The following is a 25,128-nucleotide window of genomic DNA, read 5'->3' as shown; positions in this document are numbered from 1 at the left end:
CACATTCTTTTCCTTTCCTAGAGGTCAATGCTACAGTTGCTAATGTTGCACTTTGTTTGCAGTGCCAAAAACTGCAAGGCTCTGTATGTATGTATGTATGTATGTATATGTACAGCGTTGAGTCAAACTACACAAAAAGTAACTACCTATGTAACTACATGGGAATAATTCATACAACACTACATGACATCAAAGTGACTACAAGGGTGATCAAGAATAATACACAACACTATACTACATGCTGTCACTCTCAGCTTTTTTAGTTATCCTTAACAGTTTGCTAAGTGGTGGATAATCAGCTCAAAAAGAAATCTGAATACTACATGTTTATAAACTACATCAAATAGAAAAAGCATTTTTATACAGAAATTTTCATTAAGTTTACACAAAGTGGCTTTTAATTTTTTTTTTAAAGGGAAGCTATCTAGTTTAGAAAATGGTTTAACATCACTTTATCAAACACAGCATTCACTACAAAGGTAATAATTGGTGCAAACCAGCTTGATTTTTAGTGCACTTTATGTAAACAAGAGGCAATGGAAGGAATACAATTACTACAACTTTACTACTTCTCAAGAGCACTTCACACAACAAGGGAAGAGGCAAACCAGATGACTGATTCCACATTACCTTGAGCTGCTGCCACTACAAAGCGGAGAGCAGCTGCCATGCCAGTCTAGTCACCTGGGGAACTACTCGCCACACGCCAACCACTACTTGTTAATCGGAAAGCGATGGTTAAGCGGTTTACTTACATTGTCCCCTACCTTGTATGACGGGTTGTCATACGAGGCGTTGTTCCTCGATGAGTTAATGTGAGCCTTGGCGTGGCTCTGTTTCCTCAGGAGAATGACGAGGAGGGCCAGGAAGCCCAGGCAGGCCACGGCAGCAATGAGGGCCACGGCCACCAGGGCAGGATAGTAGTTCTCTCCGTTGCTTTCTACTTCATTAGGATCTTACGACAATAATTACCATTAGTGTGTTTGTCATAAAGAAAGTCTACCACAGCCACTTTTACCATTACAAGCTTAACAATACAGTACTGATGTCCTTCCAGTATTCACCACTTACTTTCAATAAATTTTATTTTCTGGATGCATGAACAAACTCTAAAAAGTTCAAAGCCAACTCACCAATCTCACTCTTCTCCGGCTTGGGAAGCTGGCCGGCCTTCGTTGAGAACTCCACCACGTTACTCTTCTTCTTGCGGCCGTTGGACAGGAATGCCTCCAGCCACACCACATATTTAACATCTGGCTTCAGCTCGCTGATATAGACCATCTTGTCCTGGCCACTCTGAGGGATCTTGAAGGTCTGCGAGTCTGTCCTCTCGTTGTCGTTGATGTATACCACTCGGTACACGCTGACATACTTCACCTCTGGCTCCGGGATGCCAGAGTACAGCAGCTCAGCAGTTTGGGAAGTTATCTTGCCAGTTCTGATGCCAATCTCAAAGTCATAAGGATCTGAAAGTGTGGTGTGAGATGAGCTATGCACATTTACCTACACAATTAAGGTGCTCTATTCTTTTACTGACTGATACAAAAAGACAAACTTTTCATTTTGCCTCCTAAAGTTGCAATTACTACAAATGGAATACACATCAATATTTCCTCCTCATTCCCTACAAGCTTCACACAAGAGAACAGAATTGTATGACAAGACAGACCTTCCTCTGGCAGTGTGGTGAAGGTGATTGGCTTGGTGTTGGTGACCTTTGTGGTCTGGTTCTCATGGGTGATGAACACAAGGTCCACAGTGTAGGTGGAGTCGGGCTGCAGGTCACGAAGGTCCATCTGGTCATTGTTATGGTGGAACAGCTGACTGAACTTGGGGATCTGAAGATTAAAAAAATGGTATGACTTTCATTGCGTTTTATTCTTCTTCTGTCCAGTTAATTTCATGAGTGAGAATTACTTTTTTTTTTTTCACTCCATGTTAGAACATTTGGTTCTTTAACATAGTACCTCTGATAACAGAATTAGAGCAACAAGAAAATCCTTTTTTGTCCAATACTGCCAATCATTTTAGTATTTCAAACTCAACTAGCTTAACCAAATCACTATACGTACACAACTGAGAAATGTCTGATATAACAAAAAGGAATAATACAACATGTCTCACTTCACATGTTACATTATATTCTGAGTCCAACAGTCACAGTGTCACACAAAATATTGCACACCTCCTCTTAAGCTTTGCCATTGTTGGAAGTGCTACCTCAGTGATTTGCTGACACACAAGACTTGCTACATACCAGATTATTCTTCTGAGTATACTTGACTTGTACACCATCAATGTATTGCAGCTCATAGTCACTGAAGCTCCTCCATGACACCTTGGCTGACATCTTTGTGATCTCTGAAGCATACAGCTCTGCGTCGATGTCCAGGCGCGGCAGGGGAGTGGTGGTGGGTGGATCGGTGGCTGTGGAGGCAAACGGTGTGATACTAATACCACTGCATACTACAGTCACTGACACACTATCAATATTTAATGGTGAGACTTTCATCTAAACCATTCTAGGAAGGAAGTTCCTGATGGCTATTCTAATCATCTCTTTCCATTGGCATACTCACAACATCCATCAAGTCATCTTGAATTTCTTTCTTCCTCAAATTTTCCCACTACTATGTTTTGAAATACAATCTTTCCACTGAGGAACAATTATACTTCAGCTGAGCAGTGCACTTTCTCAAATTTGAAGCGCATTCCATAATATAACAAAAAATATGATGACAGTGAGTTGACATCTGAATAAAGTACTGCACTGTGCTTCATTGTCTACATATGTTGAATGAAATCAGCTGTGGGCCTGTGTACCTTCTTCCATGGTGGTGTAGGTAAAGACAGGGGAGAAGATGGGCTCGGCACGCTGGACAGTGAGCACCAGCTGCAGGGTGTACTCAGTGGCAGGTTCCAGGCCGGTCAGTATGTGGTCCCACTCAGACTGGAGGATGAGGGACCCCATGGGCACCAGCACCTCCCTCATCCAGGTGTTGGGGTCTGGCTGTCCCCTGGAAAGACCACATTTAAAAGATTATATTTATATTCCTAAAAAAAAAAAGAGGAATGCTGTTCTAATGTTACTGCTCTGCCTTTACATAGCATTCCAGCCCCATCTTGTAAAGTGAATAGTATGATGTATTCAACTTTTTTCATTATTCACTTTTGTCTATGCATGAAAAAAATAAGGTGAAAACAAAGCATTAAGGCATCCTTACTCTGAATCACTGGTGTATCTGAGGAAGAGTTCTCCTGGCAGGCCTTGGTACACGGTGGGAGTGGTGAAGATGAGGTGGATGGTGGAGGCATCCAGTGGTGAAATGTGTGGCTTGGAGATCACCTCATCTGAAATGTTCATTACCAAAAGTTATACAAGTCTCAGAAAAGTTTAATAGAATAAGAAAGTGTTTTGCAGTTTCATGAAAGACAAATCTATTTCCTGTATATTGAACATTAATATCTGAAGATGAACACTGATAAGCAATGATGAATCAGTAATCTTATATATACATGACCTGCATTTCATAAATCTATCAAACATCATGATAAAAATGTAAAATTGTTCTGAGATAAAAATACTTAACTCCATAACATTAAGAGATTTATAATATTCATATCAACCATAATTAATATTCATTCAAGCATACTACACACATACTATTTTGAAAGCAGGTTGGTTGTTCCAATAAAGTTCCGACACTCACAACATTCACTGGTAACATCTAAGAGCCTAAGTGCAAAACTCTTTAATAAACAAACTATGATAACACATTAACTCACACAGAATCAACTCACTTAGATTACAACAGCACACTACAGTACAATACAAGGGGCCCTGGAGCCACTCCTCTGCCTCTCTATCCTACACTGAGAACAAGGCAGGACACTTTGTCTTGGCCATCCTGCCTGAGGGGCACCTGAGTCAGGTATACAGAGACAAGGCAGCAGACACACACCTGGCCCAAAGTAAGGGGTGGCAGGGAAGGTGGCGGGCAGGAGGGCAGGAGTGGGTGGGGCCCCCACCACAGACACAGGGGGCAGAGGAAAGGTGGCAGGGACACCTAAAACACCACATGCATCTCCAGTTAGTTGCAGGCAAGATACGTGAGGCTGTCCAAGGCCCGCCTCTACATCCGAGAGACATGAAGTGACACGACTACACAAGCTTTCTCAAGTTTTAAGTTTAGAGGAATATGAGAAAGTCACATTCTTTCATAATAGGCACAATTTACATAAAGTCCAGATAACATATTAATCAGAGTCCACACTTCAGTTTTCTCATTTTCTTTATGACTTGGAATTATGTGTCATTATTTATACATAAATTATTAAATTAAACATTTAAGAAAAGAAATAAATAAAATAGAAACAGACAGTGATAGTTGTTTTGATCATGAAGAGAGATGAAACAGCCATCACTGAAAAGAGACAAGCATCTGCACAAAATGACTCTTGTGACATGGAATGCATAATACAATATATACAGAATTAGTACAACACTAAAAGGTGGCAACACACTGGAGCAGTGATAAATCAGTCTTCTCAAAACTCATCTTTCAATGACAATATAAGAGTAGTACTGTACACATTAACCATACAGTAAAGCTTCCAAACTCTGCCAGATGGTGCCACCTTGATCCATCATGGAAATGTTGAAATACACATCACTAATGCAGCTGCCGTCATGGACTCTCTTTCCGTGGTCACATTACACTACCATGCACCGCTCTATGCTTGAGACATCCTGAATCAGAAGATGCTCCCAGTGTAACTAATAGTTCAATATTGTACAATACAATCACCAGCCAAAGCATAACCAGAGTTACTGACCAGTTAGTCAACTTTTCTCTTTCCTGACTTTGTCTGACTGCACCTCTTAATGCATGATGTCTCATTCAGTCATCTCTCCCTCAGAGAGAGAGAGAGAGAGAGAGAGAGAGAGAGAGAGAGAGAGAGAGAGAGAGAGAGAGAGAGAGAGAGAGAGAGAGAGAGAGAGAGAGAGAGAGAGAGAGAGAGAGAGAGAGAGAGAGAGAGAGAGAGAGAGAGAGTGTGGGAGTCTTGAGAATGAGGCAGCGTGCACAGGGGGGAGGGGAATGGTTGGTGTGGGGACAGGCCACACCTGTACCCACCTTTACTCTGGCTGTGGCTGTGATAGTGCACTCCCTCCACACCTGGTGAGCCCAAGAAGTCAACCTCGGTAAGGTAACCATGCAACACACGCCATGATGGGGCTATGGTATGTACAGTGGTGTTCCCCAAGAGACTATGGTCTAGTTAGTGACTACAGTTTAAATCCTACATCACCATAGTATTAATTTAAGGTGTTAGTACTTTATCAGAGGGTTGCAGGGAGGTTACTTGAGTATATTTGCAGTTCTACGAAGGTAAGAAATGTAAATAAAGAATGAAAAGCAAGAAGTGTATACAACTGTATAGGAAAAATAACACAACTTTCAACTTTTACTGAATACAGTATAGCAGTTACATTGCTGAGCACAGCATGTGAAGCAATGCTGAGTTTAATGAAGTCTTTCTGAGCATGACTTACAATAAGGTTAATTATTCTTAAGTAACAAACAAACCCCTCAGAGATCAAACCATAACCAGCTGACCTCCACTAAAGTGACTTATGTACTGTAATTACAAACCCCACAGCATGTTGGGACTTTCTCTCCTGTGCCATCCACTTGTGTCATTATGTATTTCATGCTCAGAGAAGTCAGGTTTAATAAGCACTGACTGGATTTACTTTCATTAAACAAAATTCACTTGTAAAAATATTCTATCAAACAAAACAAATAAGTAAATGTCATGAGAAAGTTATTGGTGCAAACATAAAAACAACTTTAGTGAGTGTGTGTGTGTGGTACTGCAATGATTGCCTGGGCATCTACCACATGTGTACTGTACTTCCATCACTCTGAATGTTTGTGTGTGTTTTTAATGTCTGCAATTACATCTCTCCTGCATGTTGTATGGTGTGCAAGGGTCAGCTGTGCATTCATCCTTATGAGGAAGACAGTGATGGGGAAGAAGGGTCTGCCTGGTGGTGAGGCTCTGTTTTCTAACAACAGTCTGTTCTCAAAGAAATATCTTACAGTCTGCTAGTGTGAACCAAAAGGAAAGAGAAACAAAGGAAAGATCATATACTATACAAAAAGTAAACTGAAGATGCAACACAACAGAACATTCAATTGAGAATGAATCAAATCAAATCCTGCAAATAGAAAAGAAGTTAACATGAATTCAGTAAAGCAAAACAGGGACTCACTTTCAACAGAATGAGTAGCACACTGCCAGGCTCTGCAGCAGGTCTCTCCAGGCAGGGTCACGATGACGGCATGTTCTGAGGCACACTGCAGGTCAGGGGGCGGGATGGCAGGCACTGGGTCACACGGGTCTCTGCAGGTCACGTTGCCATAGTTGCAAGTACACACCTGGGAGCAGCCGGTCATCTCTCGTGGGATCTGGTCATAATTCTTGAAGGTCTGGCCCATGTACTGACAGGCTGAGCTGGACACACACTTCATCTGGCCACAACACCTGCACACCAGGCAAGCCACTCAGCAAAACTTGTAAATACGTACTGTTGTGTATGATCTACTTCAACATTGTAAAGCCTGTTCACCTTGATAGATAAAGCTCTAAGAAAAATCTGGATCCCACATGAACTGTAATCTCTCTCTCTCTCTCTCTCTCTCTCTCTCTCTCTCTCTCTCTCTCTCCAATGTTGTATCTTTAATAACATAATAGTATAACTGGTTTAAAGATTCTGATGGCATGGAAGCTGGTATATAAAATAATACAATGAAAAGAAGATAAATCTACAAAACAGTTTGGTCTTGTTACCACACACAGAATGTTGCGTGTTTTGAGTCACAAAACACTCACAGAACAACAGCAAAACTATAATAATTAGTACCACTGGTATACACACAAAACTTAACAACACAAACAACAATGATGGGGAAGCTGTGCCCCACTGAGGCTGAGGTCTTACTTAGGTGGCTCAGGGATGTGGTCTGGGTCAATCTTCCAGTCAAGACAGTCAGGATCAATAAGCTCAAGGCCGAAGGACAGCGGACACTCGATGGCAGCGCAGTGCACCTCCAGACTCTCGGTGCAGATGCAGACGTAGGAGCAGCCTTTATAGAACTCTTGGCCAGGCTTGTAGTACTTTCCCTCGTGGGAACACATCTGGCTGGCGTCAATTGCCAAACCTGTTTGTTGAAGTTTGAAATCAGTGAGTGGTTCTTCATGATATGCAAAGCAACAGAGCTAACAAATAAGTATCTTTCATAACAAGGATATTTTGATAGTTATAGCTCTAAGTATGACTGAAAATACATATCCACTTGTGTGACATGCATAATGTACAGTATGTGGGCAAGCTACAGTGAGTGAGTTACACTGTATTACAATCAAATATCACAGAAAAACTTTGGCTTTATTTGATGTACATGAAAATCCCAACGGATAATTGTTGTCCTGTAATCCATTTGATTAAGATTCAGCAATCTTTATGTTCTAAACCACCAGCATTAAGTAACATATCTACTGTATATGTACACACATTGATTATGTAAAGAATAAATGTGCATTACAGGAATAAGAGAAGACACAACAGCAGCAAACAGTTGGTAGTACAAGAATCTGGCTAATGAAGAGGAGTGAAGCCACAACAGCCATGCACAGAAAGCACTTCAACAACAAAAAGACACATTTTCATCCACACATTTCTAGAGACAACTGTCAAAGGTGAAATTCTTTGCACATCTATTCTAAGCTCTAAAAGCCACCTTACTATATGAAAAGATAAACATTTGCTGAACTAAGGCAATCAGTAGGCAGTAGTACATTGTTAACAAAGCCTGCAGCACACACCTCTCACAACAAACACCTAGTGTTCCACCACCACTAAGGCCAATGAGACACTAAACAAGACTAGAACTCCCTGCATCCTACTGCCTGTGTGAACATCCATACATCAGCTCATATCACTGTTATAAGCCCTGCTGACATCTATTACAACTAAAGCTCTTTTAAGCCTTGTGTCTGTCTATCATTTAAAGTCCAAAGAGAGATCATACTACATACTAATTATCTCACAACTGCATCTACTCATTTACAATAAGTTAATGACAAAAAATCTCTCTTTGGCCAACATGAGGTTGTCCCATGAAGTGCAACTCATGAATTACAAAACATGAATGGCAGAGATCCCACTCTTCCCTGTCTCCCAGCACACTAATTTCTGCTCAGGTTTAACCCATCTACCATGAGAACCCACCAAAGGACAGTCTGCTGATGATGCATGATAATGATATATGAACTTCATGGATACTATTACACTTTGCAATTGTTCAATGCATGTCATGAACTGCAAACTTCAAAACAAACTTCCTTTGGCCTGCTCTACACACTAAATTTTAAGCAAGTAACTAAGACATTAAGCTTATTCTTTTTCTCATTTTATATATATATATATATATATATATATATATATATATATATATATATATATATATATATATATATATATATATATATATATATATATATATAAACAGTTTCCTATAATGAGAACAAAGATCCAGCTGCATGTGAGGCAGTAATCAGTGTTTCCTGCAGACCCATAATGCTGAAGCTTGTGTTGTTGTACCTCAAGGGTAACTCTCCTGGACTTCTTTTGAGAACTGTTAACTTCCTCTTAAGTACAATCACTAAATATTCTATAACAAAACAGAAAACCAGGAGTCCCTTTGTGACGTGTGTTCTCCCCACACCTTGATGTCAAGCAGTCCAAAACTCTCATGCCTCCAAGGCCCTAAACACCACTGTCTTTTTAGCTGAGTCAGAATACCTTTACTTTGATCATGGAGGTTATTCTTGCTTGAGGAATCCAAATGGTGCATCCTGTCATTGATTGGTGGCTCTCCTCTCACTGAGTGGTGGGAGACATGCTCATGGACACTGGGTGAGTCCGAGCCAGAGTGGTTCATACCATCGCTATACTCAACGTGGTAGGATGTTTCAACTCGCGTCTGAGTCGAGTGGTTGGTGTGGTGCGGGGTTTCAAAGTGTTCCCTGTCATCTTCTGTAAGGTTCCACTCATCCTTGTGGTCAGAAGGTAAGGATTGCCTCTCCTCATGATTCAAAGGTAAAAATCCAACATCTCCAGGTTCTTCAAAATCATCTCTGTGCTCAAAAGGTAGATGTAAGTTCTCTTCATAGTCATAGTCAGCACTGTGGATTCCGCTAAGGTTTACATGGTGTTCCTGATCAGTTGGTAAGTAAGAGCCTTCTTGGTGCAGTGGTAAAAAGCCATCACTTCCAGGCTGTTCATGACCTTCTCTGTGCTCAAAAGGTAGATGTAGGTTCTCTTCATAGTCAGCATCATGAATTTCACTAATGTTCACACGGTGCTCCTGATCATTTGGTAAGTAAGAATTTGCTTCCTCATGCAATGGTAAGTAGACATCACTTCCAGGCTGTTCAGAACCATCTCTGTGCTCAAGAGGTAGATGTAAGTTTTCTTCAAAGTCATAGTCAGCACTGTGTATTTCACTAATGTTCACACGGTGCTCCTGATCAGATGGCAAATAAGAACTTTCCTCTTCATGCAGCGGCAAATAGCCATCACTTCCAGGTTGTTCAGAACCGTCTCTGTGCTCAAGAGGTAGATGTAAGTTCTCTTCATAATCATAGTCACCAATGTCCACATGGTGCTCCTGATCAGTTGCAATGTAAGAACCTTCTTCTTGATTGAAAGGCAAATGGCCATTACTCTCAGGCTCTTCAGATCCAGCTTTGCGTTCAAAAGGTACCAGATGTAAATTTTCTTTCAACTCAGCATCTAAAATTTCACTTATATTGAAGTGGTGGTCCGGCAGGTACGTGGGAGGGTCCTTTGAGTTGGGATCCTCTGAGTTGCCCACTTGAGAGGCCGACACAGCATCGGCTGAATCTGATTCAGACAGATCAATGGAGTGAGTTTCATTTATCCCTGGGCTGGATGATGAAAAGAGGTGACTCCTGTCATCAGTGGAAGTTTTGAGGACATCACCATCAGTTTTTGAAGACTTAACCTCATTTACATTTACTTTATTGGGGAAGATACTAATTGTTCCATTGATCAGGAGACTTTCACTGTTATTGTTTTGTAAATGGGTTTCATCTACAGAGTATTCAGCATCATATGTATCTGAAGTTTCAAAATCAGTCTTGGATTCCTCATTTGTGGTCATAATATCTGAGTCATCTGGCTCAGTAGTGTTGATCATGTTAGTGTCTTTGCCATCCACAAGAACTAACAGGGAAGCATTGTGTTGGTGAGGTGCTTCTGCGTGAGTGTTGTTCAGCATTCCATCTCTCTTTGAGCCTTCCACGAGTGTAGGAGTCTTGACTGTCGTTGTATTGAGTGGGAAACTCCCAAGCTGTTTGTGTTTAGTCAGAAGATCATTCAAAGACGTGAAGTGTTTCCGAGGTCTGTCAGAAGAGGAGGACTTCTCTTCGAGGAAAGAAGTCTTATTCCTGGGCAGGATATCTTCTGTGTCATTAATCATATCCTTTTCAATATCTGTGGCGGCATGAGCAACATCCTCCCCCATGACTGAATCAGTGCTAGGAACATCATCAGGCTCATCAGTCAGAGTCGTCATGAAGTCATTGCTGGTAAGATTCTTGTCATCTGGCAAGCTACTGGACTCATGAGTGCTATTCATCTCCATCATCCCATCAGACACCACAAGAGTAACCTCAGTGTGTTCCTGTGGTGCTGATGTGTCATGCTCCAGAGGCATCACTTGGCAGTCTGGCACAGAGCAGCAGGGGTCTTGTGGGCTTGTGATAATAGTGCAATTTAAGTCTGGTGGAAGCTGAAACAGAGGACACCGAGGCTTGCAGTGGATCTGTCCTCCACTACAGGTGCACCGACTCCCACATTCTGTCTCTTCCTCGATGATCTCACCCTCAACACACTCCAGCCTGGAGGGTTCTGGCACACCTACAACAGACCACACTGCATGTTCACATTCACATAAGCCATGATGCAATTAACCTTCTTTGGGATGGAAGCGCTAACAAGTAGAAAGTGTTTAAAATAGTATTTGGTAATCATAATTTAGAATCATTATGTTTCAAAGTTTTCAAAATAAAGAAATTGATTGATTGATTTTTGTGACATGAATTAGTTTAAGAGCCAGAAGTCAAACAGGCATGTACTATTACAGGAATGACCTCCAACAAAAGTTTCTACAAAAATGACATTTTAAATATAACATCACATTATTTCTCAATTATGATGTAAAGCATTTGTTTGCATCAAGTGGGTATGTTTACTGATGTCTACTGCCCAACTACAAAAAATATGCAAGCCAAACTCTTTATTTCTGAAGAATGCAAAACACTGAGATAAGCAAGCTACTTTACAAACTGTGTCACCAATCCATGATAACAAAGCATGAGCTTTGTTGCTCCAATAAAAAATGTGGCTTGTTTACATGATATGTTCTGCACCAGCATTTCTCTTAAGTCTTTAAAGTAAGGTGGAGTTGTGTTATTTCAAAATGCAAATACTACTCGCAGCTCATTTGAAAATGTAAAAGATATTTAGGCAACCTATACAATTCTCTGAGAATCCATAAAGTTCCATTCATGCATGAAAATGTGAAAAGATCATAAAAAATTCACTGAAAAGCATGCTAGAGGAAATTATTTAAAAATGCAGAGTTTCCTACTCCATGCCTTACGTATAGCTACATGAGGTGCAATTACTGAGGAATTGCTGATCTCATGCACAACAAAAAGCTTACTGCAGAGCAGAACCAACCTGGATCAGAGGAGCTGCTGAGGAGTGTGGCCTTGGAGGTGGAGCTGACCAGGTCAAGGAAAGACACACGGAACTGGTAGGCTGTTGCAGGCTGCAGGTCGTTCAGGTACATAACAATCTCATTCAGGTTCTCTATTTCAATATCCCTCACAAAGACCTTCTTTTCTGACCAAGTTAGAGAATCAGGACTGAACAGGACAATGAAGTGCTGGTCCTCAGAGGAAAGAACCTTGAGCCGCACAGCATCAGAGACAGCCACTCTTATCATGACAGCCGTGGCGTTGACGGCCGTCACCTTCAGGATGTTCAGGTCGTGGCTGCCCAGATCCTCTGCTCGACTCTTCTTATCCAAAACATTATTGAAGTGTGTGTGATTGTGGCCCTCGTCCTCATCGTGGTGATGAGGGTGAGAATGTACAAGGCCGTTTTCGTGAACATGAGTGTGATTGCCAATTCCATCCATATCATTTTCATGGTGCATATCATGGTCATGTGAATGTTCCATGTTGGGGTCATGAGGATGGCTGTGTGTGGTGCCATCCTCATGGGTGTGCATATGCATCACAGCCATGTCATGCTCATCGTGGGTGTGGTTCATGCTGTGGTCATGAGGGTGGGAGTGGGTGGTGCCGTCAGCATGGGTGTGTTCGTGGGTGTGTACACCAGTTAGTTCGTGTTCATGCTCATGAGTGTGATCATGTCCAAAAGTTTCATCATGACTATGAGTAGTTCCATCTTCATGAATGTGCATGTCATCCATGCCATGCTCATGGTCATGAGTGTCATTCATAGCATGGTTGTGAGGGTGGCTGTGTGTGGTGCCATCTTCATGGGTGTGTTCGTGCATGTGCATCACAGCCATGTCGTGCTCATCATGGGTGTGGTTCATACTGTGGTCATGAGGGTGGGAGTGGGTGGTGCCATCAGCATGGGTGTGTTCATGAGTGTGTATTCCAGTCAGTTCATGCTCATTCTCATGGGTGTGGTCATGATCTATGGTGTCATTGTGAGTGTGTATGTCATTAGGGTCATGAGGGTGGCTGTGTGTGGTGCCGTCTTCATGGGTGTGCAGGTGTACGTCAACCATGTCATGCTCATCGTGGGTGTGGTTCGTGCTGTGGTCGTGGGGATGGGAGTGGGTGGTGCCATCAGCATGGGTGTGTTCACCAGTCACTTCACCCTCGCTGTCATGGGTGTGGTCATGGTCTATTGTATCATTGTGAGTGTGGGTGGTTCCATCTTCATGAGTGTGCATGTCACCCATGCCATGCTCATGGTCATGGGTGTCATTCATGTGTTCGTGCAAGAGCATCAAGTCATGCTCATCATGGGTGTGGTTCATGCTGTGGTCATGGGGGTGGGAGTGGGTGGTGCCGTCAGCGTGGGTGTGTTCGTGGGTGTGTATGCCTGTCAGTTCTTCCTCGTTGTCATGGGTGTGGTCATGGCCGAGGGTGTCGTTGTGAGTGGACTCCAGCTCATGGGCTTCAGTCATCACCTCATCAACAATTTCTGTCATGTTCTTCATTGCTGCTTCTTTCTCTGTGTCTGTCATGTTCAGCATCTTCTTCATCATGATTTCCTTCTCCATGTCTGTCATGTTTCTCATTTCATTCATCATCATTTCCTTATCTGTCTCTGTCATATTTCTCATCACTTCGTCTTCCAGTTCTGGGAATGGATGAACATTAATCAGAATTACATACAGTATAACATTTACACAAATGTACATGTATATCTCAAAATTAGAACACTAAATGGACACAAAAGAATGAAGACACATAAATAGGTCATCAAGGCACACCAAGCACCAAGCACACTTGACACACATCACATGAGACACTCAACACACAACACAGGTGACTCACACCACACAGGCAACCACAACACACAACACACCAGTGATGTTGGCCCTCATGACATCAGGAGTGGGCTCGTCACAGACTGTGATGGAGCAGCACGAATCGTTAGGGTCTGGCAGAGTCTCACATTTTTCTGCACCTTCAGGCATGACCTTGAACGGTGGACACCTGAGGGAGATCATAATGTTATCCTCAGAGAGAGAGAAAGAGAGAAAGAGAGAGAGAGAGAGAGAGAGAGAGAGAGAGAGAGAGAGAGAGAGAGAGAGAGAGAGAGATCATAGGTAACTATCACTTTAAGGGAATTGGTAATCAAGTGGGCCTTTTTTAATTTTTGTTGCTCTGGGCTGGCTTCCCTTCTTGCATAAAAAAAAAAAAAAATAATAGTAAATAAATAAACGTGGGCAAAAATGACGCAATACTGATATAAATAGACAGTAGCCAAATAGACATGAGAATATTTAAACATTACTTAGCATGGTTCATTACCTTCTCCAGCACCAAGACTGTCTAATTAGAGCAGCTGGTCAGACAAATAACCATGATCCCAATGTGTTATGGTTTCCCCTTTACTTGTTTACAATCTTATATTCTTGTGTCCTTGCTTACCTTGGAGTGCAGGAGATGTCACCAAAGCCAATGCAGACACATTGCGACTCACAGCCATTGTAAAAGGTAGCATGTCTGGCATAAGTGACATTGCCTTGTGTGCAACCATCAGAAGGCAGCGATGAGGCAAGGGCATCATCGGTGACAGCCTCAGAGGTGGAGTTGCAGACACGGATTCGGCAGCATGAGTCATCAGGATCTGTGATATACTTGCAGCCAGGCTCTGTCTCTGTGCCGTCTTCATGGGAGAACTCACAGCGAGGCTGAGGAAGTCGGGAGTTAGAGTTGTGGAGGAGCAGGTAAGCTGAGTTCAAGGAATAACGTACAGTGAAATGAATTTTTCAAAGTCTGGCCGGTAGTAAGTTAATGAGGCAACTAGTGGTAGTTGTAAAAGTGAAATGCATTACTTTCTTTATTTATAAGTCAAACCCACGGCAATTTATCAGATATTTTGTGTGCAAAAATAGCAAATAGCAATTATTCACTAAGTTTTCTTTCTACTATTGCTTCACTACCCTCACGTCTTGGTCTCTCATTGCAGCACTACCACAGATCATTTAATAATTCTCAAGGGAATCTTAAACAAATATATTTCCATTTCAAGAACATTATAACACACACACCACACACCAGACTTCACTTCATCATTGCACATGCACTGACTTCACAAGCTCCAAAGGGTCCTCACACACACACACACACACACCTGGGAGTAATTATACAAAACACCCTGACTCCAGAAAGACACATAAATGGGTTATTTGCCTCAACATACAGGACGCTAACTAACATCAGGGTGGCATTTCATTACTTGGACAAAAAAAAAAAAAAAAAAAAAAAAAAAAAAAAAGTATGATGAAAAAGATGACAACCACTGTGATAAGACCTAGACTAAACTATGTTGCAGTGGTGTGGTCACCAAACAAACAAAAAGACATCAAGAGAATAGAAAGAATCGAAAGGACTGTTACAAGGGTGGTGCCAGAAATAAAGGATCTTCCCTATGAAGAAAGACTGAAGGAAATGGAACTAGTAGTACCATCTTTGAAGGATAGATGGGAATGAAAAGATCTAATAACGATGTACAAGTTAGTAAACCATATGGAAAAGATATATAGACAAAACCTTGTATCACTAACGGAGGATGGAGGTAGGCAAACAAGAGGACATTCCAAGAAGATCAAGAAAAGTCAATGTTCAAGAAACATTAAAAAGTTTTGGGTTTTCCACACAGGACGGTGGATATTTGGAACGGAATATGTGAAGAGATTGTAGCAGCAGAAAGTGTGCACAAATTTAAGGAAAAGTTGAATAAATATAGATATGGAGACAGGTCACTATGAGCCCCACTCGAACCCTGTATAATACTAGGTAAAAATTAGATAAAATACACACCTCGCACTCCAGCTCAGTGTTGTTATTGCAGGTGCAGCGCAGGGTACACATGTCATAGAACACATCCCCGGGTCTGTACGTGCTGTTCTTGAAGGTGCAGCCTCCCTCCTTGGCTCCTGAGGCTGGTTTTTTTTAGGAAGGGAAAAGAAAATATTGGATATATAGCGAAAATATTTTTAGTTTTCAAATTTTCCCGAAACTGACTTTTTCTGGGCAAAGTATGAAGTCTTTCCAAATCGTGATCTATCCAATGAAAGAACCAACAGTGAATTATCAATAAACTGAATGAATATCTACTTCATTTAAATTAACATGATATAAACCTTTGATGAAGATGCGAATGTTATTTCAATAAACTACCTACAATATTACATCAGAGAGAGAGAGAGAGAGAGAGAGAGAGAGAGAGAGAGAGAGATTCAGATTCAGATTCAGAACTTTTATTCACAATATATACATACATACATATTATATACATGCATACATACATACATACATTGTGAAAGAGACTGATGTTGCCAAGGGCCAGTCTCGTCAGAGAGAGAGAGAGAGAGAGAGAGAGAGAGAGAGAGACCTACCTGAAACACAGCCTGTGACAATATCAGAAGCGTTGCCAATAAATCCATCCAGACAGCGGCACAGGTTCACGGGCTCGTCTGCCTCCCCATCGAGCAGTGTGAGGTCCTTCACCACTGCTACACCCGGAGAGCACTCTGCGTTAGGTCCACACACCACGTTCACACACTCCTCCTTGGCTGCTGACCGAGAAGGGAGATAATAATATTACTGATAATAATACTACTGCATATCATCACCTGGAAGTCCCTAACCAATAATCCTTATGAAATACGTATCACCTAAGGAACAAATTGGTGATAATGCTACAGCGCCTTTCCATTCTTACCTTGCGCGCTGCTCTCGCACTGCACCGCCACGCAACACTCGTCCGATTCATGTGGTATCTCCTTGCACATTGGATCGTCGATGTATGACCCAGCTCTACAGAGAGGGAGAAAACATAATAGAATTGAAACACTAGATATAATGAACAGTATGAACAGGAACAAAATATAAGACATCTATAACACATATGTATCTAGGGGGAAAAGTCATTGGGAGCGTGAAAGTGTCCGGAATAGGTTACGTTCATGTCGCCGTAAGCAAATCCGTTCCCATCACCTGTCAACCTTATAATCTGCATAAATCATAAACATCATCGTATTGACTTTCATTCTAACATAATAACTTCCATAATTAACCTGTTTTCTTTTAGCTAATGTTTTTTGTGCTGCTGTTCTCAGGAAAAAAAAAAAAATCACAGGCATACACTCGTCGTTCTTTCACAGTAACGACAGAACCATTATGAAAGCTAGTATTTATCCACGCTAGAGTTCTCAGTGTGGTCAGCATTAAGCCACAAGGATCAATGGGGGCCATCCAGGGACGTGATAAATGGCCGGGCTTACAACACGGAATCAATATAATCAGCAAGGTCAATAGAGTGGTTGAAAGGAGTGAGTAGGGGTCGATTGTGGCGCCCCGTCGTTCGATCCTCAGGCGTAGTACTAATATTGTATTAACGCTTCAAATTTGACGAACAATAGCTGAAATTCAGGAAAGGACCGATGAACGGAAGGGTTTGTTGAGTAATGGGTCGCGGCATTATATAGACACGTATTAAATATTTGTTGATTATCTCATTTGTTTTGTTTATCTATCTATCAGCGAGTCTATTATATCTTCTCATTTGTTTTGTTCATCTATCTGTCTAGTGCCTACCAATCTACGTACTGTATCTACTTATCTATCTATTTCGTCCTTCTACTGTTTATTCGTCTCTACTCGCATCTACGCTTCTTCACTCAGTCTGCTAACCCCAACCGTGGCTAACCCGCCCCCCGGACCCATGGAAACGAGCCGATGACAACACCCCTCCCCTCCCCGCCACGCCCTTCTCAGAGGAGCGCTTTCCACTGTTAACCTGAAGTGTGACCGCAGAACAATAGCTGATTCAAGAGTGTGACAACCTCTAACAGCGGCTCTCGAATGCGCTGACCTAGAAAATCACACCTTGCGATGAGTGAAGTAATTGCGTTGTTTCCTTGTAGTTTAGTTTGTTTATCCAAGCGATTATAAAATATAGTGTTTGCATTTCATTGTTACGTGTTGTTTTGTTTATTCGTTTGTCTGTTTACTGTGTTTTATGGTGGAGGAACCTTAGTTTATGTGGCTATTCAGTGTGCTTGGCATTGGGAACAAACACATAGGCACATGCAAGCAATATATTCCATTTTCCCATCCAAAACCGATGTCATCAGTGTCAGATGTCTTCGTGGGAAAAATGTCACTGGAACACGTACTAAAGCGACTTGAACTCATATTTGTTAACGAAAGAAGGTCGAACTGGGATAGAACAAGGGCAGGACAGGCTCAAGACGTACTCTTTACTATAGAGCAATGACCACCACGCATGACTTACGTGGATTTGGTACGGTCGATCTTGAGTATCCTAACTAAATCTGGATTGCTGACATTGAGAAAAAATATGGAAGAGAAAAAAAATAAAAACATACAGCGAACTATCAAATACCAATAAAAGAAAAGAAAAAAGAAAGAAAGGAGGAATAACAAAATTGACTCCAACCACCACCATGAAAAGCTCGCGTGACTCACCGTGCGAAAGGCGGAGAACAACGCTCGAAGCACTGCACCTCCCCGCTGGCCATACACTTGCACCTCTCATCACAGCCCCGCAGGAACTCCCCCACTGGGTAAGAATCGTTCCCGTACACACATCCAGCTGCAGGAGGAAGGCACGGGGGAAAGTTATATATAGAGGAGATAAACAGGAAAAGTAACGAGAGAGAGAGAGAGAGAGAGAGAGAGAGAGAGAGAGAGAGAGAGAGAGAGAGAGAGAGAGAGAGAGAGAGTCTGTGGATGTTAGTCTGTGGACATATATATATATATATATATATATATATATATATATATATATATATATATATATATATATATATATATATATATATATATATATATATATATATTAACTCCCGCTACACTTGTGAATTAGAAAGTTCAGTTAGATTACCCATAGATAAACAGAACAGTCGGGTTTAATGTGTAATGTTGAGTTTCTTGAGATCCCCTAAAAAGCGATGAAAAAGAATGAGAGAAGAAAAAAATGACACTGAGAAAGAAGAAAAAGAAAAGCACATCACATTATTATGCTATCTTCATGCTGCAATTTCCCTTTCCTCTTCATCCTCCGTAGCTTAACATTTCCTTCCCAGCCCTCAAGTTTCCTTTCCGCTTTTCTCACTCGTTTTTTTTCCCTCACCACTCCCTCTCTCTCCCCCTTGGCCTTCACTTTCCACCTTCCTGTCGTCCCTCCCACGCTCCCACGCTCACACACTCACCTTCCGTCCTCACGTTGATTGTCTCCGTACTCTCCCGCCGCTTGTCCTCCGCCTCGTCGAAAATAGACACTCGTACCTATGAGAGAAGACAACAGTTTGACTTCATAGCCTTTCCCTCTCACGCCTTAACTACAGGAAGGAAAACAGGTAATGATGATACACGAAATGGCTCAAGACGTAAAATGAAGAGTTCACTGGAATTATCTGTGCTCATTCGCCTCTTTGTGTTTCGTTCACCGTAACTACTCGAAGGAAAATGGGAAATAGTGGAGAGTTCACTGGACGCATCTCTAACTTTGCTTCATAATGTTTCTCTCATGCATGCAATAAAGAGAACGTGAGGTTACCATTAGAGATACAACCACAATATAGTTGTTAAGAATCACGGTAAATAATGCAGTGAATTCATTATGAAGACACCATACCACAGCTAGAGTCTGTCTACTCTAAAGTGGCTCCTGGGTCTCGGTTTGAATGGTGTCCCGGGGAATGCGTGGTTGTCGGATCTTCAGGAAAACCGTGAGCTGTCCTTGTAATAAGTGAGTTGATCAACAGAAAACAAGTATTATTCACATCAAATCAATTACGTTATCAATAAGCTACAACATGTTTTGAATCCAGGAGCCACTTTAGAGCAGAAAGACTATAGAGTGAACTGCAACCACCATCAAAACACGTGGAATGAAACTAAAAACGCAAAATGTATCACAGTTAACTAATACAATTTTGGCTAACTCATTTTGGCTCTCGTCTTTAGGGACTGGCACCTGTGTCCTTTTGTAGCCTTGAGTTAGAAACCTTCATAGAAAAATACAAATAAACAAAAAAATGAAAGAAAAGGACAAGTATTACATAATGGAACACAGTCTTTTCCGCCTCCTTCAGTCTATTTTTGTTGCCTTGAGCCAGAAACCTTCATAGAAAAATATAAATAAACAAAAATGGAAGAAAAGGTACAGTGGAACCATGCGTGGTTTGGGGTCCGAGGGGTCTCCAAGCGCACGGTCCGAGTGTGGGTTGGGCTTCCTCACTCGGGGCAACGGTTTCCTAGCGGGTGGGCTTCGAGATAGGAGGTACCCCAAATGTATCCCCTTTAGCCCATAAATTCCCGTGAAAAGCCCACATGGTATAAAAAAAAGTAACACAATGGAACACAATCTTTTCCTTCTTTTCCTCCTCCTTCAGTCTTACCTCATACAGTGTGTCAGGCTGAAGACCTTCCACGGTGAGTCTGGGCTGGAATTCACCAATAGGCACCTCCTTCCTCATCCAGGGCAGCTCTTCCTCACCAGGGGACACCTCCATCTCCTTCCTGTACTCCGCCACGTAGCCTCCCTCGTAAGTCCTGCCCCTGGTGTGGGTTGGAGTGGAAAAAGGAATCTGATTTGCATATCCTTCGAAAAGTCCTTGTCACACATTCAACCTTCCCTGTGTCGAGTGGTTTCATATTTTGTCTATCCATTTTTAGAGTTTGTCATGTTGCTTGCTTGCGTGTTGGTTGCTTTCATATCTATCTGTATCTGTCTTTATCTATCTCTTACGCACATCTTACTCTCTTGCTGGTTGCTTTCATATCTATTTCCATCTATCTTTATCTATTACACATATCTTACTTGCGTGCTTGTTGCTTTCATATATTCAGTTGAGACACGCGATTCTCACACCACGTTCAGCCTTCAGGTAAGATATGTTCACTTGGTTATAGAGCGTAAAAATCTCACGTTCTACTTAAAAATAACGATCACTGTTCCTTCAATATACAGAGTGAAACATATTCCCAAAGACCTAAGTTACAAATACTTGCATCCATCGCTAACCTACTAAACGTGTTCCTGAAGTCACAATATGAGCCAGAAATGAAGTAAAATTAAATAAGAAGAAACAAGAAATGGATTACACTCTTTTAAACTACAAAACTAACCATATTCTTAAAGTTACAAATACATGCAAAAATTTGTAACCTACTATAACTGTTCCTAGAGTCACGATATGAAATAGAAGTGAAGTGAATTAAGAGAAAGAAACAAGGAACACTCTGGAATAAAAAAAAGATGTCAGGTTTTGATGTGAGATTATTTTACAAAACCACTATTTTGACTATGAGAGAAGCGAGATAGAATATTCTAGCTTGGAGGAAAGATGGAGGAAACATAGATGAATATCTGTACCAAAGAAGAGAAATGGAGGAAAAACACGGTGGGAGATATGGAGGAAAGAAGACCAGCATGAGGTTTCAATGCACACCTGAAGTCATCCCAGGCGAGGGTGATGGAGTGGTGGCTCTTCTCGGTCACCAGTAGCTTGGGCAGGTTGGCTTCCACACGCTGACCCTCCGCCGCCTGCACCTGACTGTCACCTGCTCGCATCAAGGAAGAAAGGTTCAGTAAGGCAAACATTTTAAGCTACAAGGTAAATATTTCCCTCTGTCCACCTACGAAATTTTAGAGTATCACTTGTTTCAGTCTTTCAAATAGTTATATGGCCTTAAAAAAGAGGAAGAGGAGGAGGAGGAGGAGGCAGAAAGAGTACGTATGCACCCCTTCCTCTCCCTGCCTCCTGCCCGCAAGACTCAATAAAAAGCCAGAAGAAAGATAACGAGGGAATAAAAAGACAAAAAATATATAAATAATTTTATCATACTGGAAAAAATCGAGAGAAAAAGTAACACAGTAAAGTAAAAGTAATTAATAACAGTTAGAAATACCGAAGAAAAGAAAAAGGAAAAAAAAAAGAAAATAAACAGAATATCTAGAATAAAATAATCGCCAAAGTAATATAGAAATGACTGATAGTAACTTAAAATACATCATGGAAAGACAGAAGAGTCCCGCCAGCAAGACTCACCGGGACACTCGTAAATGAAGCAGCACTGTGGGTCTGCGGGGTCTGGTCGCTGCTCACACGTCGGGTCCTTGAAGGGAAATAATTACGTCACACTGAGGGTACCTAGAGATTATTGCAGCTAGAGATACAAATAATTACGTCACACTAAGGCTACTTAGAGATTATTACAGCTAAAGATACAGACAATTACGTCACACTGAGGGTAGCTAGAGATCATTGTAGCAAGAGATCACTGTAGCAAGAGATCATTGTAGCAAGAGATCACTGTAGCTTTGTACTATGTGGAGATATAGGTCGGCATTCAAGAGTGTTTCTCCAGTTAATAATGTAGAAATCTTGCCGTAAAAACAACATAATAAAATGATGTAAATTTAGATAAAGCCTTTTGAAATCGTGGAGGTGAAGCGCAGAAGAGTTTGAGAGTACTGACCTGAATGGATGTGTTTGTATGTTGGCTCCTACACAGAGAAATCACGATACTTTCAACTCTAGATGATTGTGGGGAGAAATAATGACAGGCTCTGTGGTCCTTCAGGAGAAACAGTCACTCTACGCTCAGGTTTAATTAGAGATCATTTACAACACGGATGAAACAGCAGTCAGATTTCGGGTTGTCTATCTTACACTGGAGATTATTGCTGGCTTATAATACGAAAGGAAATGATCATCTGCAGGAGAGTGTATGACAAAGAGATAAAGAAAGAAAGGAAAGAAAAAAAATGAATAAAAATTGGAGCGTACGACAGCCACGTTACTGAACTAGAGCGGAAAACTTATTGGAGGCGGGACTCACCTGCAAGGCACCATCACGAGGCTGGATGGCACACCTGGGCTGGCACTCACTCTTGCCGGAGGGTCTGCAGGAGCACCTCTTGGCACACCCGTCGAACCACGTCTCCCCAATACCATATGACATGTTCTTCAGCCGACAACCTCCTGCACACGTGAACCAACATTAGTGAGCCTTGTATGAATCAAAATGCACATAGTGTTGTATTAATTTGTATTGTGCTTTATCTCTCTCTCTCTCTCTCTCTCTCTCTCTCTCTCTCTCTCTCTCTCTCAGTGTTTTTCTTGTATAACTTATTTTTTACAGTTCTGATTTCCGATTGGCCGTCATTTTGTGTTGATTGATGTTTTTTATGCTAGTTTTACCCAATGTAAGAGTTGCTAATCCCTCTTAACTAATACAAACCTAATTCACTTACTTTTTATTTGGGGTAACAAAAATATGTTCAAGTTCTGAGTCTGTATTAATGCACCATTTCTCTTCGAACAGTAGTACAGTATTGTATTGTACTGTATAGTACTAGGGTAGTATTGGTTTGTGGGAATAAAAACAGCAACACATTTCCTCAACAAACTACTACTATTACTACTACTACTACTACTACTACTGCTACTGCATATCACTACTACTACTAATACTTCTGCTATTACTATTACTACTACCACTACTACTACTATTACTACTACTACTACTACTACTACTACTACTACTACTACTACTACTGCTGCTGCTGCTACTGCCACTACTACTACTACTACTACTACTACTACTACTACTACTACTGCTATTACTACTACTATAGCTGCTGCTGCTGCTGCTGCTGTTGTGAGCGAGACAACGTTAAATAAAGAGAGAAAACTGCAAAAGATGATAAACAGAGCGACGTGAAGTGATAAGCGGAGAGAGAGAGAGAGAGAGAGAGAGAGAGAGAGAGAGAGAGAGAGAGAGAGAGAGAGAGAGAGAGAGAGAGAGAGAGAGAGAGAGAGAGAGAGAGAGAGAGACGCCTGGTAGGATCATTGAGGCGTGAAGAAATTCTGGATGTCCTTGACAGTACGTATATCAAGTGACAGGCTGGTGGTGGTGGTGGTGGTGGTGGTGGTGGTGGTGATGGTGGTGGGAAATAGTTGATGAGGAGACGAGAACAAAAGGGAAAGTAGAATAAAAGAAGGAAAAGAAGAAGAATTGGAAGCATACGAGGAGGACAAGAAGAATTAGAGGAAGATGAAATGGGAGATGAAGAACACGAAAAATAAGAAGAGTAAGAACAAGAACAAGATGAACAAAAAAAAAAGAAAGAGAAGGAACCAGTAAGAAAAAAAAAGAAACTAAACAAAATAGAAGACTGAACAAAGAAAACGAAACAGAAAAAAAGAAGAAACAGAGAAAGAGAAATGAGAAAGTGAAAAACGAAAATACAAAAAATAGAAACAAGAGAAAAAGTAAAAAAGTAAAAACAAGAATGAAAGAAAAGAGAAACATGAATTTGAAAAAAAGAATGAAGGGACAGAAAAGACAGAAGAGCAAAGAAGGAAACAGGAGAAGGAAAAGGAAGAGGAAGAAGAGAGGAGGAGGAGGAGGAGGAGGAGGAGGAGGAGGAGGAGGAGGAGGAGGAGGAGAAGAGACAGAGGGAATGACTATCTTCTTTGTTCAGCCCGAGCCGTGTCCTGGGGTGGGTGAAGGGGGAATGGGAATGTGAGGTCACTGTGGAGAGGAGAGTGGTGGGGAGTGGTGGAGATGGACCGAAAGAGGAAGAGAACCGAAGAGTAAGTGTTGATCGGTATTCAGAAACACCTTCCCCTCTCACTGCGACAATTTTGCAAGGCCACAAAGACAACTGGCTGGGTTTCCAAGACAATTTCTTCTTTTAATAAACTAGAAATCTTACCAATCTATCACTAGAACCATAAAAATACTCTTAAAAACACGAGTATCTTCAACTGGAGCCTTTGGAAAGCAGTGACAGAATACGGGCCATTGTCGAGTGTTGATCTTGTTCCCCGCCACTGGTGATGATCGAGGCGTTGCTGGGGAAGGTCCGGGCAGGAAACTAACGGGAGGTACTGAATTCAAGGAAGTACTGAAGAAAAACAGGGTAGGTGGAAAAAAAAAGAAAAGGAAAAAATGGTATACGAGGGTGAAAGAAAACGAGATATCTAGGTGGAATAAAAAGAAAAGAGAAAGATAGTGAGCATTATTATTTCTTCCATCCAGATTGATGAGAAAAGTATTGATGAGAAAAGAAAAGAAAATGAGAGTGATGAATACAGAAAGGAGTACAGAAAGACAGGATAGGGAGAGGGAGAGTAAACTACTGGCCGTCACACTAATGCAAACTGCTTGGATATAAAACAGAGGCTTGGAAATTAAAGAAAGAGAAGC

The 25,128-nt window shown here is 41.5% G+C and overlaps 1 protein-coding gene across 8 annotated transcripts in view; it reads right to left on the bottom strand.

Moving 5' to 3' along the window:
- LOC123512922 overlaps nucleotides 1–25,128 on the bottom strand; it is a 103,336-nt gene that overhangs the window by 1,827 nt on the left and 76,381 nt on the right. For 4 of the 8 annotated variants that reach the window (XM_045269578.1, XM_045269581.1, XM_045269584.1 and 1 more), the window contains 22 exons: nucleotides 22,753–22,895; nucleotides 21,960–22,026; nucleotides 21,360–21,471; nucleotides 20,307–20,466; nucleotides 19,116–19,191; nucleotides 18,370–18,496; nucleotides 16,601–16,695; nucleotides 16,275–16,454; nucleotides 15,697–15,818; nucleotides 14,302–14,564; nucleotides 13,733–13,863; nucleotides 11,837–13,504; nucleotides 8,870–11,011; nucleotides 7,007–7,226; nucleotides 6,278–6,549; nucleotides 3,963–4,067; nucleotides 3,225–3,351; nucleotides 2,824–3,017; nucleotides 2,258–2,427; nucleotides 1,670–1,838; nucleotides 1,134–1,466; nucleotides 756–955 (listed from right to left, as the gene is read on the bottom strand). In XM_045269578.1, the coding sequence (XP_045125513.1) occupies nucleotides 756–955; nucleotides 1,134–1,466; nucleotides 1,670–1,838; nucleotides 2,258–2,427; nucleotides 2,824–3,017; nucleotides 3,225–3,351; nucleotides 3,963–4,067; nucleotides 6,278–6,549; nucleotides 7,007–7,226; nucleotides 8,870–11,011; nucleotides 11,837–13,504; nucleotides 13,733–13,863; nucleotides 14,302–14,564; nucleotides 15,697–15,818; nucleotides 16,275–16,454; nucleotides 16,601–16,695; nucleotides 18,370–18,496; nucleotides 19,116–19,191; nucleotides 20,307–20,466; nucleotides 21,360–21,471; nucleotides 21,960–22,026; nucleotides 22,753–22,895 (7,076 nt within the window). The remainder of the gene's footprint in view (nucleotides 1–755; nucleotides 956–1,133; nucleotides 1,467–1,669; nucleotides 1,839–2,257; nucleotides 2,428–2,823; nucleotides 3,018–3,224; nucleotides 3,352–3,962; nucleotides 4,068–6,277; nucleotides 6,550–7,006; nucleotides 7,227–8,869; nucleotides 11,012–11,836; nucleotides 13,505–13,732; nucleotides 13,864–14,301; nucleotides 14,565–15,696; nucleotides 15,819–16,274; nucleotides 16,455–16,600; nucleotides 16,696–18,369; nucleotides 18,497–19,115; nucleotides 19,192–20,306; nucleotides 20,467–21,359; nucleotides 21,472–21,959; nucleotides 22,027–22,752; nucleotides 22,896–25,128) is intronic. The other 4 variants (XM_045269582.1, XM_045269580.1, XM_045269583.1 and 1 more) reach the window with 4 other exon arrangements.

Source organism: Portunus trituberculatus, chromosome 35 (assembly GCF_017591435.1).
Source record: "Portunus trituberculatus isolate SZX2019 chromosome 35, ASM1759143v1, whole genome shotgun sequence".
NCBI lineage: Eukaryota > Metazoa > Arthropoda > Malacostraca > Decapoda > Portunidae > Portunus > Portunus trituberculatus.
This window is presented reverse-complemented; position numbering and strand designations above follow the sequence as displayed.